The sequence below is a fragment of the Moschus berezovskii genome, chromosome 28 (assembly GCF_049115385.1).
Source record: "Moschus berezovskii isolate FMDL1 chromosome 28, NW_MosBer_1.0, whole genome shotgun sequence".
NCBI lineage: Eukaryota > Metazoa > Chordata > Mammalia > Artiodactyla > Moschidae > Moschus > Moschus berezovskii.
In genome coordinates, this window is record NC_142487.1 from 18,809,446 (window position 1) to 18,829,183 (window position 19,738).

Genomic DNA, 19,738 nt, shown 5'->3' on the forward strand with positions numbered 1-19,738 from the left:
TCTTAGCTGATTGATTCCATCTTTGTTACCTTCAATAAAGGTAGTGGTTTACACCCCAGAGCCTTCAGAGAAGGGGTGTTGCCCAACGAAGTGCCTTTCATTCTTCTGGGTATGCTCTCCCCGCAAGCTGAACAAGGGGGAGTTTTAACCTTCGGTGAGGGGATGAGTGAGCAGAAATGAGGTTGGGGGAGGCTGGGAGCAGGAGAGGAACTTCGGAGACTGAACTGTCCACTGGAGGACTTGGCGACCTTGCCACTGTGTCACCGACCTTCTGCCCCAGCTTCCCACCCCCTCCCATCAGGAATAGTAACAGCATCCACCTTGAGAGCATACGTGTGTGCTAAGTCGCTTCAGTCATCTCCAATTCTGTGCGACCCTATGGATAGTAGGATAGTAGGTCCTAGGATAGTAGGACCCTATGGATATAGCCTGCCAGGCTCCTCTGTCCATGGGGATTTTCCAGGCAAGAATACTGGAGTAGGTTGCCATTTCCTTCTCCAGGGGATCTTCCCAACCCAGGGATGAAACCGCGTCTCTCGTATCTCCTGCATTGGCAGGCAGGAGCACTTGCCAACTAGCACCACCTGGGAAGCCCCCACCTTATGAGCACTAAAGCCCTGAATCGGACCTCTAGGTTGGCCCCAAGGGCCCAGCTCCCAGCATCAAGGTCACATCAAACAGAAATCCACAGCCACACCTCACATCTGAGGGAGCCCCTAGATTTCAGAGGGCTGGACTTGAACGTGGCAGCTACCTTTGTCCCGCAATTCAAACATGGCCCACAAACTTCAAAATAATCTCCCCTTGACTGGTGATCAGTGTCTGAAATTCCACGATGGGTGTATCAATCATTCCTTTGGCTTAGATTTTTATCCAATTCAGTCACCGTGTAGAAAGTGAGCATCTACCCTGGAAAGAAAAAAGCCTTCAGGGCCTCCGCTTCCATGGAGTTGTGATCTGGAGATGAAGAGGTCTGGGATCACAAAGACTTACCAGCTAAGCCAAGCAGAGGGGAGGGACCTGCAAGAATTTCCCCAGAGAGAAAATGAAAAAAATAAATACCTTCCAGGGTTGTCAGGAGGTCAGCTGAGTTAATGCTGCCAAACTCCCTTGGGCCTAACAGGGACTCAACAAACATTCGTTCCCTTCTACTCCTAACCTGTTGTCAGTGGTTTACAACTGGGGTTAACGAGAGCCTGAGAAGAAGGCTTCCTGGGTGAGAGGGTGAAGGTGAGCGTGTTTCTATTTGCGGACAGGACGGGGAGACAGAAAGGGAGGCCTTGGGGCTCAGAGATCAACTTCTCTGATGATCCTCCCCAAAGGGGCCACTCCTTTGATTCACTCTGGCCTCTGCTCACTTGTCCCCTTGTCACAGAGACCTTCCTAGACCACCCACCCAGTCCCTCACTGTATCTCCTTACCCTGCTTGATTTTTTATTCCTCACACTCTCTCAGCTGTCTTTCCTACCAAATGCATGTCTGCAAGGACTTTGTTTTGCTCTCGGCCAGGATGGAATCTCAGCATTGCCAGTTCAGACCTAATTTGGCCTCGGTCAAGCTAGTCCCTTCTCTGTGCTGTCTTCATAGGGTCATTTTGATGATTAAATGCACTGATAATAAAGCAGCAGTTGGCACAGTGCCGAGCACATCCTAAGTTCTCAATAAATGGCAGATATTGTTATTATTGGTTATTTTCCAGTAAAATTTTCCTTCCTGTGGGTCAGCCGTCTGGAGAAGACTGCTGTGGCCACTCAAGGAATTCATCTCAAGTGGAGCCAGAAATAGAAGCCTGAACTAATTGGGGAACTCTGAATATACTGCTTACCTTTCCAAAGCCAATGAGCCACAGATCCCTAGGATACTGGTTCTCAAATATGGCTGCACATTGGGGTCACCTGGAGAGTTTTAAATATGCCTGGGTGCTCCGCCAGAGACTCTGATATCATCAGTATGGTTGGTGGCCTAAGCATCAGGATTTGTCTTAAGTTGCCCAAGTGCTTCTAATGTGTATCAGGTTTGAGAGCCGCTACTCCAGACTGCTGCCAGATTTCCCCCCTGAAAGTCAGCGAGAGACAAGTGTCTAATTATGGCCTGCTGGTTAATGCATCTTCCTAAAAGAGGCCATTCGCTCACAGTCCAGCCCATTAAAAATTAATCACTTTGGCCCTGCAGGGTCCCCTCACTTAGAGATTGCTAGTGACGGCGGTGCAGATTTGTAGGACTCTAGCACCCCACAGAGGAAAGCCTGGAGGCCAGCAACACAAGCAAATAGGGAAACTGAGGCTGGAGTAGCTGCACCAAGGCTTTGTCCACCCAGCCCAGCCCTGGTCCTGGCGAGGACGGCGGTGTTAGAACTGGCGATCCAAACAAACGAAACATTTTGTCATGTCTTGCACTGTAACAGAACTCAGAGCTGATGATTAGGATCCCGGAGGGATAACATCCAAAGCTTTTATCCGTGACGCAAGCTCTAGTTGAGTGAGAAGACAACCACATTTTGAGAAAGTGCTTTTTAAAAAGAAGCTCAGCTCCATTGCTCCCACTTTCTTGCTGTTTAAAGCAGGGAGAAGTACATTATGCTGAGTGAAAGAAGCTAGTCACAAACAGACAGATACCGTATGATCCTGCTTATATGAATAGTCACATTCAATAGTGCCAGAAAGAGTGCTGGTCGACCGGGGTTTTGGGGGCTGGAGTATAGAGAGCTGTTGTTTAATAGGCACTGACTCCGTTTTGCACTTAATACTACTGAATTTTGTGCTTAGAAAGAGTTAAAACAGTGAATTTTATGTGTATTTTACCATGATTAAATATAAGTCATTTTTTAAAGCAATTCTGATTTTTTTTTTAGTGTAAAAAGAAGGGACCACATGGGGGCTGCAGGCCTATAGGAACTTAACTGGGCTTTTGGTTATTTCCATGGAAACCGGGGGAGAGATGAATTTCACTGGAGAGGATCCAGAGCAGGGAGTGGGGAGGGGGCAGCCCTGAGAAAGGAGGGCATCAGGTCAGCACTTAAGGGGCATCCACTTTAGAGGTTAATGATGGCTCGGACGGTAAAGAATCTGCCCGCAATGCAGGAGACACAGGTTCAATCCCTGGGTTGGAAACATCCCCTGCAGAAAGTAATGGCTTACTCACTCCAATATTCTTGCCTGAAGAATTCCACGGACAGAGGAGACTGGTGGGCTACAGTCCGTGGGGTCACAAAATCAGACACGACTGAGCAAGTAACACTTTCACTTGAGAAGTTAATGAAAATTCAGGGCAGCTGATTTAACCACACTGTTCACCATGTGTATTTTAGCTGCATAAACAGAACGTGCCTGCACGCTCAGTCGCTCAGTGGTGTCCGACTCTTTGCAACCCCATGGGCTGTAGCCCACCAGGCTTCTCTGTCCATGGAATTTTTCAGGCAAGAATGCTGGAGAGGGCTGCCACTCCCTTCTCCAGGGGATCTTCCAGATCCAGAGATGGAACCCACGTCTCCTGCATTAGCAGGAGGATTCTTTACCACTGGGCCACCAGGGAATCTGTAAACAGAATGTACCTGGTAACTTACCAATGATTGTGTTGTACACTGGGCTTGTAAGACTGTGCGTTCCTTCCCTCAGCTTGAGAGAGTCCCTGCTGCATATTTTCATGGAAATGAGTTTAACAGAATGAGTTTGGAGTCAGCAAGAAGAAAGGCGATTCCGCTGTGGTGTTCCTTTTGTTTTAAAAAGCTTCTAACATGCCTGATATGGATATTGGCACAAATAAGAATTATACCTTCGGAGGAAGGAGGCTGTGGAGAGGGAGGCTGTGTATTTCTGCTTAAACTGGGCCTCTGAGAAGGTGGTGTTTTTCTAAATGATCTTTTGATGAGTGCTTGTAACACAGAGAATTAACCCCTATTACAGATCAGTCTGCTGCCCAGTTAGAGAAATCTGCCTGGCCTGTGAGCAAGGCATCAATCCCTTGGGCAGAGCAGGATACTAAAGATCATCCAGGGTTTTGCTGGTCCAAACGCAGTCCCCCAACCTGCAGCATCGGTACCACCCTGTTGGGCTGATGAAATGGAATCTGCACGTGTTCAGCCCAGGTCCCCAAGAATTCAAGTGTGAACCAGAGTCTGCGGATCTGCGGTCTGGAGGGTGGTGCTAACTCATCTCCCATGAGCTTGTCCATCTCTGTCTGCCTAGGAGCCCAGCCCCAGCCTGGAACAGCCTGGTGGATTCGAGGGCTCTCTTTCTTCGAAAGGCAGTTCAGCCATCTATTCAGATCACAGGGACTACATCGTCCCAAACTGGCGTTGCACCCCAGCTGTGCGGCTTGCAGCCTGGGTGACCCTGGATAGGTTGCTTGCCCTCTCTGTGCCTCCGATTCCTGTCAAACGACTGTCATGAGAGTCCCTAACTCAGGGGGTTGTCGCAGGGATTAAAAGAGTTAATCCCTAGAAAGCAAGAGAGCAGTTCGAGTATCTCAGTAAGCATGATCTATTATTACACTGCCTGGATTTCTGCCTCATGCCATGGCTCAGGTCTGTCCCTAGAGCCTCAGAGAACAAGCTTAAGTCCCCATCCGTATGACAGCCCTGTGTATGTCCAGGACAGCTCTCAAGCCCTCTGCAATGTTCCCAGGCTTTAAGCGCCCCATCTCTCCCATTCCTTGGGTGACATGCCTTTGATTTCCACAGCATATCTGTCAGGCGCTCTTCTGAGAACTTGCGCCTCCACAAAATCACAGCATCCATGCCACAGCCCTGTTGACCCCCTCAAGCTCAAAAGTTCTTACTTCTCCGTAGCCTGATAACTCTTTTCCTTGACCCAATTTCTTCTAGATCAGACAGGATCCATGTGTGCATTCCTCCCCTCTTCCAGGGAAGCGTGGTGCCCAGGGGCCTTCCTGAACCTGTTAACCCCCAGCTACCCAGACAGCACCCAAGTTGCAAGCCTCTCCAGGCTTCCTGCAGCCACTGCCAGGGCTCCACAAACGGCCCTCCCTCTAGTGGAGTCTGCAGGAGCCCTGCTACGGGGCACAGGCCTCCCTGGGACCTTCCACAGAAAGTCCCGTCCTACCCACCTCCCCTCCCTCCCCAGCCCACCCCCAAGTCTGCCCTGACCCAGAAATGCCCACACCCCTCTGTTCCCATCCCTCCTTCCCCAGGGCTCCTTTTGCTCCAGAGCCTGGCAGAAGCCACCAAAAGAAAGTGAGTTAGTTGCTTAGTCATATCCAACTCTTTGCCACCCCACGGACTGAAGCCCGCCAGGCTCCTCTCTCCATGGTATTTCCTAGGCAGAAATGCTGGAGTGGGTAGCCATTCCCTTCTCCAGGGTATCTTCCTGACCCAGGGGTGGAGCCCACATCTCCTGCATTGCAGGCAGATTCTTTACCTCTGTCCTATGGCTCCTGAAACACATCAGGGGCAGCCTTGCCTCTGCAAACATCTTTTACGTTCAGGGCAGGTGCTTCAGAAGGAAGCCCCCTGCATCCACTTCAGCCCCAGATTCTGCAGATAGACAGGTGTTAATGATAGGGAATTCCATAGCAGCCTGCTCACTGACACATCAGAGTAAACTCCCTCAGTATCATCCCCGATGAGCACTCTGCTTTAGCCCTCCTCTGACACTCTTACCCTCTGGCTGGAGAATAACATTGGGCCGTTCTTTCTTTACAACCCACCCGCCCAGATGTACACACCTACAGTGGGCTTGTCTCTCATTTTGAGACTCAGACTGAAACTCCTCACAAACTACTCTCCATACAACCACAGGGATGAGTCCAGATGCATTAGGCTAAGAAAAGGAATTTCAGCTCAAAAGGCCACACACTGTGATTCCATTTATATGCAATTCTGTACAAGGCAAAATTAAAGGGATGGAAAAGAGTGGTTTCTAAGAAACTGGGGCTGGGGGGTGACCCCAAGCGGGCAGGAGGGGATTGTGTGAGATAATAGAATTGTTATACATCTTGATCGTGACGGTGGCTACACGATTCTATACTTTGTCAAAACTCATGGAACTATACACTAAAAAGTGCATTTTACTGTTTATGAATTATACATCAATAAACCTGGCCTTAAAAAAAAAATTACACTTGCCAGTCCTTTCTGGAACAAGGCAAAGCGTAAGGCAAAAGCCATCAACTTTTGTAAACTCCTCACCCACTGCTGAAAGTGGGAATTGGATCTCCCTGTAAAATCAGGTCTGTTAAAGAAAGGGATCAGTGGTTCCTCCAGTAGGTGCCCCATTTTGAAAGGGCTCAGACCACACGAGACTTTCCTTACTTATTCACCCGTCCATCCACTCGACAGTGTTCATTGGACACTTCCTAGGAGGCAGACCTGGGACAGAAACGAGCAAGGCAGAAACGGCTGTGAAACAAGATACAGCCTCTGCCCATGAGGGGGCAATGGTCCAGTGGTCCCGGGGGTTGGATGGGTGAGGCAGGTGGCACGGGAACTGCAGAGAAGTAAAGTGCTCAGTCGTGTCCCACTCTTTGCCACCCCAGGGACTCCAGCCGACCAGACTCCTCTGTCCATGAGGTTTTTCAGGCAAGAATACTGGAGTGGGTTGCCACTTCCTCCTCCAGGGGATCTTCCCTAACCAGAAATCAAACCCACATCCCCCGAATTGCAGGCAGAGTCTTTTACCGCTGAGTCACCAGGGAAGCCCCAGAGAAGTAAAGAAACAGTGACAAAACAGGGATGGTGGCGCTCCTGGGAGGGGGCATTCAATTTCATCCCAGGGAGCTGGGAAGCTTCTGAGAGGAAGCAGCCTGAGTGAGTAAGCCAGGAAGGACGGCGGGTGTGAAGACACCCATCCCTGGAAGGTACACACGCAAAGGCCCAAAGGACAGAGAAAGGGGGCATGTTTTAAAAATTACAAGGAGCTCATTTGGGAGCCTCGAGGCTGGGGAATCGGGGTGCTCTAGTCTTTTCTTCCTTTCTTCCACCAGTTTGAGGTCCCGCTCTGAAGAAACATGTGTCACCAAGGAGAGAAAACTGCTGTAACTGAGGGCTCTTGGGTTTTAAACACAATAAATCTTTGCTCAACAACTGAAGAGATTTCAGATTAATTGATTAAAAGCTCCTGGGTACTTGAGCCTCCTAACTTTTCCTCTGTTTTAACCTGGGTCTGTGATACTTTCTACTTCAGCAAAAAGGAAAATTAGATGCCAAATTGGAAATTACAACAGCAAATAACAAAATGTTCCCTAGACTCCCTGACTGGATACCCCTGGTGCTAACTGTCTGACCTTGACCACCAAATAGGTCTGTTTTTTCACTTTAGAGAGACTGTTCCAGGTAATGCAAATAGACATTTTGCAGATTTCACTGTTGCACATGCTTTCTGAATTACACAGAGAACAATTTCCACATGGCCTGGCTATATTTCCCTAAAGCACCTATGACGTCATTATCTCCCATAGGAAGGGCTTCCACCCCAGGCCACACACTGAGCAGTGGCTGAAATCAGCTAGAACATCCACCCCACACTCTGTAGAACTCCCAGAACCCTTTGGGCCAACCAAAGCTGTGTCCAAGTCTGCCTTTTAGGGCTGCTTCCCAAAGCCCTTCACCCACACCCATGATGAAGCTGGCTTTGTCCATTCCCAGCAGGAGATTGGTGTCTGGCATTGTAGCAGAATTAATTTAATCATCAGCACCAAAGCAACTGGCTTGATTTCAATTTTCCAGCTATTTCTGAGATTCAGCCCACTGAATAAATGAAATTCCAGTTTCTCATCATTACTCTGTTGATGGTGATAATGAACTCGAGTACAGCTCCTGTTTATCCATCTTCTTACTAGATAAGAGTAGAGTGTTATGTGTTGTTACATCAAGATGGGCTAGGAAAGCGTTGCTCCTTAAATGGTGGCATCCTGGATCCCATTCCCCAGAACAGAAGAATTCCAGGGCCTCATAAGATTCCCCCTCCAAACTCTTTGAGCCCCCAAACTGCCTGAACCCCTCTAAATAGACAATCAACAGGAAGGATGGAGAGTGAAAGGAGTCTTTTCTCCCTGAGAAAGGACAAGAAGAAAGGTATGGGAGGGAGTGACGCTCAGTCATGTCGGACTCTGCGACCCCATGGACTATAGAGTCCATGGAATTCTCCAGGCCAGAATACTGGAGTGGATAGTCTTTCCCTTCTCCAGGGGTTCTTCCCAACCCAGGGATCGAACCCAGGTCTCCCGCACTGCAGGCAGATTCTTTACCAGCTAAGCCACCAGGGAAACCCTCTGGGAGGGACGGTGTCCACAAATGACTGACCATTGGAAGCTGGGGTTTTGTCTTCCAGGGTTACCTGTCAGAAGGGTTGGTAACGAAGTGGTACCGCTCACCGCGCCTACTCCTCTCCCCTAACAACTACACCAAAGCCATCGACATGTGGGCCGCCGGCTGCATCCTGGCTGAGATGCTCACAGGCAGGATGCTCTTTGCTGGTAAGCTGCTACCCGGACCACCCTCCTGCCCCTCTGCTGCAGGTCACTAAAAGGCCGGGGGGAACATGCTAATCACAAAACATGCTATCCTTCTCTTTGAGGTTGCCTCCGACTTTGACGGCACTGCTTGGAGGCACCGTGTTATCAACTGTTTCAAGCAAAATACTGGAGAGGCAAAAAAAAAAAAAAAAAACTTCTTGAGCACTAAACTTCCAAAATCAAGAAATCATGTCTCTTCAAACACCTTGAGACTGACCCATGAAAACACTCATCCTACCTTTTCAACTCCTTTCTCCCCTCTCCCAGTCACTGTGAGAGGTAGATCCAGAGTGCTCATTTAAGAGGGGACCCCGCCAGGCTCCCAGTGTCCCTGAACTGACCCTACCTGAGTCCACTGCAGGGAGAAGCCAAGTGACTCCTTCAGAGCAGACGCTGACGCTTCGACACTTTCTGGGTCAGCATTCACAGCATTCGCATGTGCTTAGTGCCACACGGGGCATTGTCGAGGGGGACATGGGAGAGCCCTGCCCCCGGCCTCCAGCTTCTGGAAGACTGGGACCCCCACAGAAATCGGTGGTTGGGGGGGTCATTCTGTGCAGCTGGATGAGTCAGAAAGGAAGACGGGGCTTGGTTGGATTTAACCCAGGAAAGGTGAATGGCAAGGCTACTCATGCAAAAAGGGAAAACAAAAGGAATGGAATGGCCCAGAGGCCAGAGAGGGCGGCAAAGATTCAGACCTGACTCTTCCCAGCAGCATCAAAGCTCTGAAACAGCACCAGCGGTGGCCTGGGTGTGGACGAGGACTTGAGTTTCCGAGAAGCAGAAAGCCTGAAGCTTCTTATGGATGAAGGTGCTGTTCATTCCCAGCATCTAGCATGATCCTTGGCAGGGAGAGGACGCTCCATAAATATTTGTGGAATTAATGAATGAGTGAGTGGATGAGTGCTTGAATGAGCCTTTCCGTCCTGTCCCACAGACCTGGCGCGCCCTGCCTTCCTCCCTCTGCCTGGAGGAGCACAAGTCAGTGAGCTCATGACACGGCCCAAACTTAATTTGCTATTCCTGATTTTTTTTTTTTTTTTCCCTCCTAATGGGAACCCAAAAGATAAGACTCATTTTTAGCCTTAAAATCTCTTCCTCCCCCAGCCTGGTAAAGGACACGCACAGAGGTGCACAGGAAGAAACTTGGAAAGGTGCTTGGAAAGCCTCGGGTCGAGCTGCTCCCATCATGTTAGCACGGCTGACTCAGGCTGTATGAGGCTGGATCATTCCAGAGGCACAGAATGCTGAGAATGGATGGGGCCCCAGAGACTACCCCTTCTTTCTGCATTTGACCAAGCCCCAGAGATGGCAAGCAACTTGCCCACCGTCACCCAGCAGTTAGCAGCAGAATGAGCCCAGGTCCCCAAGCTTCCACTGTCCTCGGCTCCTAGGCGCTGGGGTTTCCACACCCACCAGCCCGGTGGGCGGCACGCGTAACCATCTGGCATTTGCCTCCCCAGGGGCTCACGAGCTGGAGCAGATGCAGCTCATCCTGGAGACCGTCCCCGTGATCCGGGAGGAGGACAGGGATGAGCTCCTCAAGGTGATGCCTTGCTTCGTCAGCAGCACCTGGGAGGTGAAGCGGCCGCTGCGCAAGCTGCTCCCGGAGGTGAACAGCGAAGGTACGCCGCCTGCCCGCCCGGCCGGCGTCTGGAGGCTGCGCTCTGCGCCCTGGCTCCACCCTGGGGTCCGAGGCAGGCAGTCTCTTCCAAAAGGACCAGAGTCCCTAGACACAGACGCGGGGGACCCCCGGCAGCAGGTCTTTGCCCTCGCGGCTTCCAGACTGAGTTCAGCCATCAGGCCACCCTCGAGGCAGTCGCTGCTGGCCCTCCGCACTCAACCCTGATTTTGCTTCCTTTTCCTTCTTTCTCACTTGCCTCCCTCCCTCTCTTCCACCTCCCTTGACTTTTTCCCTCCGGAAGGCATGGTACGCTGTCATCAGCTTCCAAGTCTGACCCAGGCTCAGCTCCCCGTTCCACCAGTGACTAGCTGTTTGGCTTTGGGCAAACTTCTTAACTTCTCTGCATCTCAGTTTCCCTAACTGTAAAATGGGTATAATAATACATGACACATAGGGTCACTGTGACGAGTACATAAAATAGAGTTTGTAAAGCCCTGGGCATAGGATAGTTTCTCCATTATCTGAGATGTTAGAATATCACCAGGCTCATACCTGCTAGAGGCTTACTTGTTCTTCTTCAGTCGCTAAGTCGAGTCTGAGTCTTTGTGACCCCCTGGACTGCAGTATACCAGGCTCCTCTGTCCTCCACTGTCCCCCAGAGTTTACTCAGATTCATGTCCAGTGAGTCAGTGATGCTAGCTAACCGTCTCATCCTCTGCTTGAGGAAATTCCTATATCAGATAGGATATAGGTTTGGCCAATTGTAAGCGAAACCCAGATTCTCAACAACTTAAATAACAATTATTTCTTATATAAGAAAAAAAAAGGAGTTTATTTCTCTCATATAAGAATCTAAAGTAGACAGTCCAGGGCCACTGAGGTAGACCTGGGCTACAGTCATCCAGGGGTCCAAGCCCCTTCTGTCTTATATCTCTACCACCTTAGGGTGTTGCCCTTACCCTTTGGAGGAAGGTGGGGGAGGAGGGCAGCCCCTTGCCTTTAATGTCATGAGCCAGGATTTGGACACCTCACCTCCATTCATGTCCTGTTGGCCAGAACGTAAGTCACCTGGCCCCACCCACCTCACTGCAGTGAGGCTGTGAAATGTAAACTTAATCCACTGCCACTGTGTGTCCATGTCCATTACTATGAAAGAGGAGAACAGACATGGGTACAAGCTACTGTCTCTGCCACGCTCCTCCCTATCGAGAAACCAAGAACTTGGACTAACAGTGTCTTTGGCCATGATCCCCTATCAATCAATAAACTGTCTCAGCTTCCCTGTCATCAAGGGAGGGAGGCAATTGGATTCCCCACAAATTAAGTCTCAACCCATCCACATTTTCTTTGATTCTTGGGCCTCTGTGGAAATCCTGCCATGTGACCAGAGGTTCAGAATTCTCAGAAATTCTGGATCAGGGATGAGTCATCCATGTCTCTTCCCAAACCACCACACAGACATGATAGATGGTCTACCTGGGAAGACAGATACCTGTCAGAGATGAGCAGATAAAGGAACATATCCTAAGGGGCCAGCGAGTTTGGGAGTTTGGAGAGGGCATGAGAGCCACCAGGTACAGAGAGGGACAGAGAGCCGGCCCGGAGAGCTGGTGAGGGCTGGGATTAGCAGGATCTGATCATCTGAAAGGAAGCGGGAGGGGTGAGCAAGGCCAAGAAGCCACAAGGCTCTGAAATGCCCAGGCGACGTGTGTGGATTGGATCCTGGAGCCAAACAGAGCTTCACAAAATGGCTTCACCCTCCCGATGTGCCGGGTTTACCCTCCCAGTGTGCCGGCTTCACCCACCCAGTGTGCCGGCTTCAACCACAGTTCTCTCGTCCGTCTCTGGGCTTGAAAAGTGACCTCAGTCAGCCTGGCCTCAGGGGAGAGGTACGGCTGAAACGAAACTTCAGTAGGGAAAAGGGTATCACACTCACCTGCCCCAAAGAGCCAGCTGCTGTCCCTCGGTTCACCCTGGCCTGTCCCTCTGAGGGCCTGCAGGCCTGGGAAGAGTCTGTCTCTCTAGCTGTCCCCCTCGGAGGCATGAAGGACACAGTCTGGGTGGACTGTGTCCCCAAGCAGCCGTCACAGTACGGCTGCAGGACAAGGGAGCAGGCCCGAGACCGCACCCACAGGGTGTTCAGTCCTGAGCTCCGCTGACGAGAAGCAACTATACCACAAGGGACAGAGCCGATGAGGAAGCCCTCTACCCAAAACAGGGAGAGGAGCGCTCTGGGTGCAGCAGGGGTGAGGGGCCCTGCCCCCGCCCCCGCCTCTCAGTCACCAGAGGCGCCCCTCCCTGAGAATCCTTCCAGAAACCCTGCGGGCTCTGAGAAGCCCAGCTGGAAATCCAGTGGGGCCACATAAAAGTCACATGATTGCACAGAAGCCTCATTATATCAGAAGCGCCAAAAAAACCCCACAAAAACGTGTGGGAGGTTGAACTTGCAGGAGAAGAAAGAGTTGGGGAGTGAGACTGGTAGTTATGAGTTAAGGGGAAGCCAGTGCTGTAGCCGATAGACCTGAAATCTCCGTGGCCTACCCACTAGCAATGTAGGCACCGATCAGCTCAAGTCCAGACAGAGGGGGGCCTCTGCCCAGGACACAGGCCATCTGCCATCTTCAATCAGAGCTTCCAAGGCTCCCCCAAGCACCAACTTCCAGCTGAAGCCAGAGTGGGGACAGAGAGCAGGCACTCCTGCAGGAGGTTTTGCAGAAGATGGCCTTGATCTGCCAAACCTCCAGGGACAGCCTGTGGGAGAAAGAGCTCTGGACCCTGGAGCCCCAGGCTGGCAGGCTATGTCCCCCCAGCCCTCCTCCATGGTGACCGCTCTCACTCAGGCTTTCTACTGCTGGGTCATACAGGAGGAGGGTCCTCCACCAGCTCCCCGACAGCTGCACTCACCCACGACACCTGCTCCTGCTTCCCCCCTCCAGGTGGGACCACCTCTGAGGCATGTCCCACGCTGTCTCTCGGAGGACCCAGTGGAACAGAGCCCCAGGTGCCTTCAGCAGGAACTGCTCACTGGCACATCCTTGGCTGGCTTCTCCCCCTCCACCGGTGCTTCCTGGAGTCACTGCCACATAAAGTGCCTCCACCCCATTCCTTGTCTCTGCAGAAATCCAGCCAAAGGCAAAGTTCTAGCCCTGACCTCCCATCACCAACCGTGACCTTATCTTACAAGTCACTGCAATCCCTCTGTATGTACTGTATGTGTGTGGGCACTCAGTCGTGTCCGACTCTGCGACCCCATGGACTGTAGCCCACCAGACTCCTTTGTCCATGGAATTTTCCAGGCAAGAATATTGCAGTGGGTGCCATTTCCTGCTCCAGGGGATCTTCCTGACCCAGGGATCGAGCCCACGTCTTTTGCATCTCCTGCATTGGCAGGCAGACTCCTTACCACAAGCACCACCTGGGAAGACCGTAACCCCTCTGAAAGTGAAAGTAAAAGTCCCTCAGCTGCGCCCGACTCTTTGCGACCCCATGGACTATACAGTCCATGGAATTCTCCAGATCAGAATACTGGAGTGGGTAGCCTATCCCTCCTCCAGGGGATCTTCCCAACCCAGGGATCAAACTGGGGTCTCCTGCACTGCAGGTGGATTCTTTACCAGCTGAGCCACCAGGGTAACCCCTCTGGACCTCTGTTCATTCATTTGTGGAGTCAGAGAGCAGCATCTGCTCTGAATTCATCCCTAGACTGTGGTGAGGGTCATGAGAAAAGGAACGGGTAAGAAGCCCTTTCACAAATGGAAAAGTACAAACACTCGGGGGCATCCCCAGGCTGAGAGGTCTCATTCTCAGTGTGGCAAGGGCACCAATGACCATCCCGCCTGCTCTGCTCCCCACAGCCATCGACTTTCTGGAGAAGATCCTGACCTTTAACCCCATGGATCGCCTGACCGCCGAGATGGGGCTGCAGCACCCCTACATGAGCCCATACTCTTGTCCAGAGGACGAGCCCACCTCGCAGCACCCCTTCCGCATCGAGGATGAGATTGACGACATCCTGCTGATGGCCGCCAGCCAGAGCCAGCTCTCCAACTGGGACAGGTGCAGCTCCAGGGTCCCCAGCCCCCATCCTCCCATTTCTACCTGCCTCCGATCCTCCATGACCTCTTCTTTTGTCTCGTGAGCTCTAAAGTCCATGGGGCGTTTTCCCCAGCTTGGGTCCCTGCCTTTCCCTCCTTGCCCCAGACACTCCCTGTAGATGAACAGCCGTGTCCTGCGCATGCGGTCAGGGGCCTGACTTCGTGCCACCGCCACCCTGTCTCCCCACCCCAGGCGCACTGCACACCCAGGGTTCAGCACAGAGTCGGGCAAGCATTTAACGCGCACCCACAGCCAGAGCTCACGTCTTGCAGGCTGGGAATTTGCCCCAGAAAAGCAAAGTACAGCAATGCAAGAAAACAAGGTGCAATTCACCATCACACAACACCTCCCTGCTCTTCACATCCTTTGCATCTCCTGAGAAGCCAGTAAAGGAGGCACCATTATCATTATTGCCCACTGATACACGAGGAAGCCACAGCTCAGAGAGGTTAGAGATTGGTGTCGTGCCACACGGCTAACACCTGGCCACGAGGGGCAGTCCCCCGTCTCATGTCAGACACTGCTAACACTCGCAGAACTCTTCTCTCCTAAGCTGGGCCGGGCCTCAGAATCCTTCTCAACCCAGTGTGCCCTGAAGTCACTACTGAACTGGGGAGAATCAGAACTGGGGAGAAATAATTACTTTTTTTTTTTTTTTACAAACTCCACATAAGCACACGATGATCTCTTGGGGCCCTTCACGTTCTGATGTTCTAGATCAGGCAGCTATACGTTCAGGCATCACCACCTGCTAAGCAGCTGCTCCTTTTCGAAACAGAACTCAAGGGCTTGGCAGCTAGGACTCCGAGGGGGCCAAAGTGGGAGCCCTGCTGCTGTGAGAAAGTGACAGCTGGTTACAGAAGTGACAGATGAGCAGTGTCTCCTTTTCGGTCATTTGACAGATGATGGGTTTCAGGTTAAGGAGGCTCCGAGGGAGGGTCAGGGCCACATTGCTATTTTGGGACGGGCTTGTTGTTCTCGATGGTTGCTATCAAGTGTTGCCAGCAAATAGAGATTAATGGAGACCCTCTTCTGCTGCTTCCATGCTAGGCCTGCCCTTGACTGTGGTCCCTGAAGCCCCTTCCACTCCACTCCACAGCATCTAGGGGCACAGAGCATTGGCGTGGCAGGGTTCATCCTATGCTCATCACGGCTATGGCCTGAGGCTGGTGCCAGGAAAATTGTAGCAGGGTTCCTTTGGCCCCTGCCCATCAACTCTGACCACTTCTAAACCTGGGGCTTCTCTGCTCTGACTTTTCCTATCACACATGCATGACGAAGGTGGATGACAAAGGCGGTGCTTTGGGAAAGCTGTTGACTTCTGAACACTCGTGTCCTCACCTATGAAGCAGGTGATAATACTCCACGGGTTTGCTCTGGAGACTGCAGACAACTTATCAGGTTGGCCAAAAAGTTTCCTAGGGCTTTCCATACCATTGTGTGGACAAGCCCGAATGAATTTTTTGGGCAACCCAATACATTTGGCCCTTAGCAATATAGCAGCCAAAAGTGGAAGACATCCCATTGGGGTGTTATTAAATGCTATCACAGAGCTGCAGAAGAATGGAATGAATATGAGCTTTTCCTTTTTGAATCATGCCCAGTCCAGCCAGTGTAGAAACTGGGGAGACAGTTCAGTGAGTTATGCAGCTGGAGCACTCATGGCTCACTGAAGCTCTGAATCCTCAGGAATGCCATCTGCACAGACTCATACTCTGTCCAGGGTCCCAGCCTAACCCTTACCAAGATACTGTTTCTGGTTTCGGGGAATTCTGAAACCTCAAACTGATAGAACTTTCTTTCTAATAGAACTAATACAGCGTCCCTTAGTGACACTCTTCACAAGTTCTTCCTCCTAGGAAGAGGAAGGATCCCCATGGGAGGAGGCGGTGTTCACCTCGAGGAGTGAATCCTCCCCTAATATCATCAACGGGCAGAACTGGTACCTTTCTGTGCTCACAAACCACAAGGCATGGAACGCAGCTGCCTGCCTTGGTTTTTCCTGTGTGAGCACTCAGCCTCCTGTTCAAAGAGGCTTCCTTTGTGCTCCCGGCCTCCCCGTCCCCTAAATTCCACATAGACTACCTGACTCAGGAAGGGCTCAGCCCAAGCTGATGGCCTGTCCACCTGCCCACCTGCCCTTCACTGAGTAGCTGCTCTCCGAGGCCCCAGGACAGTCAACAGAGGGCAGAATTTCAAGGATCCTTGGCCTCTCTTGAGGGTGCCTATAATCCTTCAGTACGCCCCACCTGCTCACATCTGCACACAGTGCTGCAGAGCCTCCAACCAGAACCACTAGGGCAGGGTTCTTAGCCCTGGTTGCAATTTAGAAACACCTGGAAAGGTCTGATGAACACAAAGCTGCAGGGCCTTTTCCTGGACATACTGAATCAGCACTGGAGGTGTGGGGCGGACATGGAACTTTATTTTTAATTCCATACACACACACACACACACACAGAACTTTATTTTTAATTACACACACACACACACACACACGGAACTTTATTTTTAATTACACACATACACACGATTCTAACCTGAGCCAAGGCGGTAAAGCACTCATCAGAGCCCTGCTACTCAAAGTGTGGGCCGCGGACCAGCAGCATCACATCACCTGGGAGTCTATTAGACACGCAGATTCTCAGACCCCACCTCACCTACTGGATCAAGATCTGCATTCTAACAAGGTCCCCAGGTGATTTGTGTGGACATCACAGTTTTAGGAGCACGGCATAGGTGTATCCACTAGAAAATGCATTCCGAGGTGACAAGGATTTCGCTCCTTGCTGGGTCCGGTAATGCCCAGCACAGCATCTGGCGCAGAGGAGGTGCTCAAGAAATATTTGGAGGGTACTAAATGAATGGGCTTCCAAAGAGGCCCTAGTGGTAAAGGGCCTAACAATGCAGGTTTGATCCCTGGGTCGGGAAGAGCCCCTGGAGGAGGGCATGGCAACCCACTGCAGTATTCTTGCCTGGAGACTCCCATGGACAGAGGAGCCTGGCGGGCTGCAGTCCATAGGGTCACAAGCAGTGGAACACGACTGAAGTGACTCAGCAAGCACACACATTGAATGAATACTGTACATACATTCCATGGAATTCTCCAGGCCAGAATACTGGAGTGGGTAGCCTTTCCCTTCTCCAGGGGATCTTCCCAACCCAGGGATCGCACCCAGGTCTCCCGCATTGCGGGCAGATTCTTTACCAGCTGAGCTACAAGGGAAGCCCAAAAATACTGGAATGGGTAGCCTATCCCTTCTCCAGCGGATCTTCCCGACCCAGGAATCAAACCGGGCTCTCCTACAGGCGGATTCTTTACCAACTGAGCTCTGAGGGAAGCCCCTTGAATACAAGAGGAAACAATCAGTCCCTCCACCTGCGCTCTGGAGGTTCACAGTTACTGTTCCTTTGTCCCATGTCCCTCCCACCTTGGAGGTGGGGGACAGCCGGAGCTGGGGGGACTGGAAAGGAATGGAAAGCCTGGCTGTGGGGGGCAGACAGTGACGAGGGGGTGGCTCCCTCCGCAAAGCCACCCCAGCTGGCGAAAAAGGGGGGTTGTTCAGTGGCCATCCCGTCTGACCCTGCAGGTACCCCGTGAGCCTGTCGTCGGACCTGGAGTGGCGGCCCGACCGGTGCCAGGACGCGAGCGAGGGGCAGCGCGACCCGCGCGCGGGGTCGGCGCCGCTGGCGGAGGAGGTGCAGGTGGACCCGCGCAAGGACTCGCAGAGCAGCTCGGAGCGCTTCCTGGAGCAGTCGCACTCGTCCATGGAGCGCGCCTTCGAGGCCGACTACGGGCGCTCCTGCGACTACAAGGTGGGCTCGCCGTCCTACCTGGACAAGCTGCTGTGGCGCGACAGCAAGCCGCACCACTACTCGGAGCCCAAGCTCATCTTGGACCTGTCTCACTGGAAGCAAGCGGCCGGCGCGCCCCCAGCCGCCGGGGTGGCCGGCGTGGCCGCGGTGACCGCGGACCCCGGGCCGCGCGACGACGAGCCGGCCAGCCTCTTCCTGGAGATCGCGCAGTGGGTCAAGAGCACGCAGGGCGGCCCCGAGGGCGGCGCCAGCCCGCCCCCCGACGGCCCGGAACGCCGCCTGTCCCCACCCGGCCGCCCGGCCCCCATCGACGGGGGCGCCAGCCCGCAGTTCGACCTGGACGTGTTCATCTCCCGCGCCCTGAAGCTCTGCACCAAGCCCGAGGACCTGCCGGACAATAAACTGGGCGATCTCAACGGCGCGTGCATTTCCGAGCACCCCGGCGACCTCGTGCAGACCGAGGCCTTCTCCAAAGAAAGGTGGTGAGGGCCGAGGGGCGCTCCAGGCCGTCCCCCCGGAAACCATCCGGGGAAAGCCGGCCCTGGCCGGAGGGGAGCGCCCCCCTGGCACCTCCACCAGCCCTTCCACCCCCTCTCTGCTGCCCTGGGGTTAGCGGAACAGGAAGGATCCGAGGAGCGAGAGGAATGTCCATTTCTTAAACTGCCTTAATAACTAGCCTTTAACCTCTGGGAGCGTGTTTGAACAGGAGCCTAGTTTGGGGTGGGGGGTTGATCACTTTCCCAGCAGAGAAGAGGCCCTTGTGTTTTTATCAGTGGTGGTAGCAGGGCAGAAAGGTCTTAGCGGTCACCAGGCCCCACATGGGTGGCTGCGTGGAGAGGAACCCTGGCAGACAGGGTTGGAACTCTCTGGTCCAAACAGCCTCAGCTGACAGATGAGAAACACAGGAAGACCCAGAGAAGCCAAGTGGCTTGCTAGTAAGATCGGGGCCTAGTCGGTGTTAGCGGCAAGCCTTGAATCCCAGTCTCCTGGCCCCCAGGCCAGTGTCTGTCCACTGAACAATGTCTTCCTCTACTGGGGTCACTCTGGCCTTTTTCTCAGAAAACTTGGTTCAAGACATTTCTTCCCTGTCCATTACCAGCTTACCCATTTCGTGTGCTTTTAGAGCCGAGTCCCGTGAATTCTGGAATTGGACATTGAGCCAGCTTCCTTCCCCTTGTCACCAAGCGTATTTTTTCCCCCGTGGCTCCTCAAGTACTGAATATTCCCATTTGCCTCACCCTGGTGTGATCTGAACTCTGAGTTTCAGATCAGACCAGTTTGGGATCTGTGGGCAAAACCACCCATCCTCCCAGGCCTGTGCACACACCTTTCCCTATGCACTTTCCTGACGCACGCGCAGACACAGTGACTCAGCTCTTGTTCCCCAGGGAATGCCGTACACTGGTGAGTTTGAAGACAGCAATTCCAAGAATCCCTGTAGCTTGCCCCGCACCCCTAGTACACACAGCCCCGCTCCAAGCCTACCTTGGGAGCTTGTGTTCTCAGCCCAAATTGCCCCTTTGGAGGAAAGCAGTGAAGCGCCTGCAACAGAGTGGATGTGCTGGGAGAGAAGCTTTCACACAGGAGCCATCGACCTTCATAAATTCTGCCCTTGGTCTGATCATCTGTTTAGCCCCAGCAAACAGCAGGCCCTGAAGAAATGCACTGGAGAGCAAGGGCCCTTGGGGACAAGGAATCCAGAAAGGCAGGAAGGTCTGCAAAGTGGGGTGCTGA

The 19,738-nt window shown here is 52.6% G+C and overlaps 1 protein-coding gene across 1 annotated transcript in view; it reads left to right on the forward strand.

Moving 5' to 3' along the window:
* The window catches only part of MAPK4 (mitogen-activated protein kinase 4), a 178,327-nt gene extending 158,929 nt beyond the window's left edge, over nt 1-19,398 (forward strand). The window contains exons 3-6 of the mRNA XM_055417368.2: nt 8,286-8,430; nt 9,933-10,094; nt 13,948-14,149; nt 17,779-19,398. Of these exons, the coding sequence (XP_055273343.2) occupies nt 8,286-8,430; nt 9,933-10,094; nt 13,948-14,149; nt 17,779-18,490 (1,221 nt within the window). The 3' untranslated portion in view covers nt 18,491-19,398. The remainder of the gene's footprint in view (nt 1-8,285; nt 8,431-9,932; nt 10,095-13,947; nt 14,150-17,778) is intronic.
* The last annotated feature ends 340 nt before the right edge of the window (nt 19,399-19,738 follow it).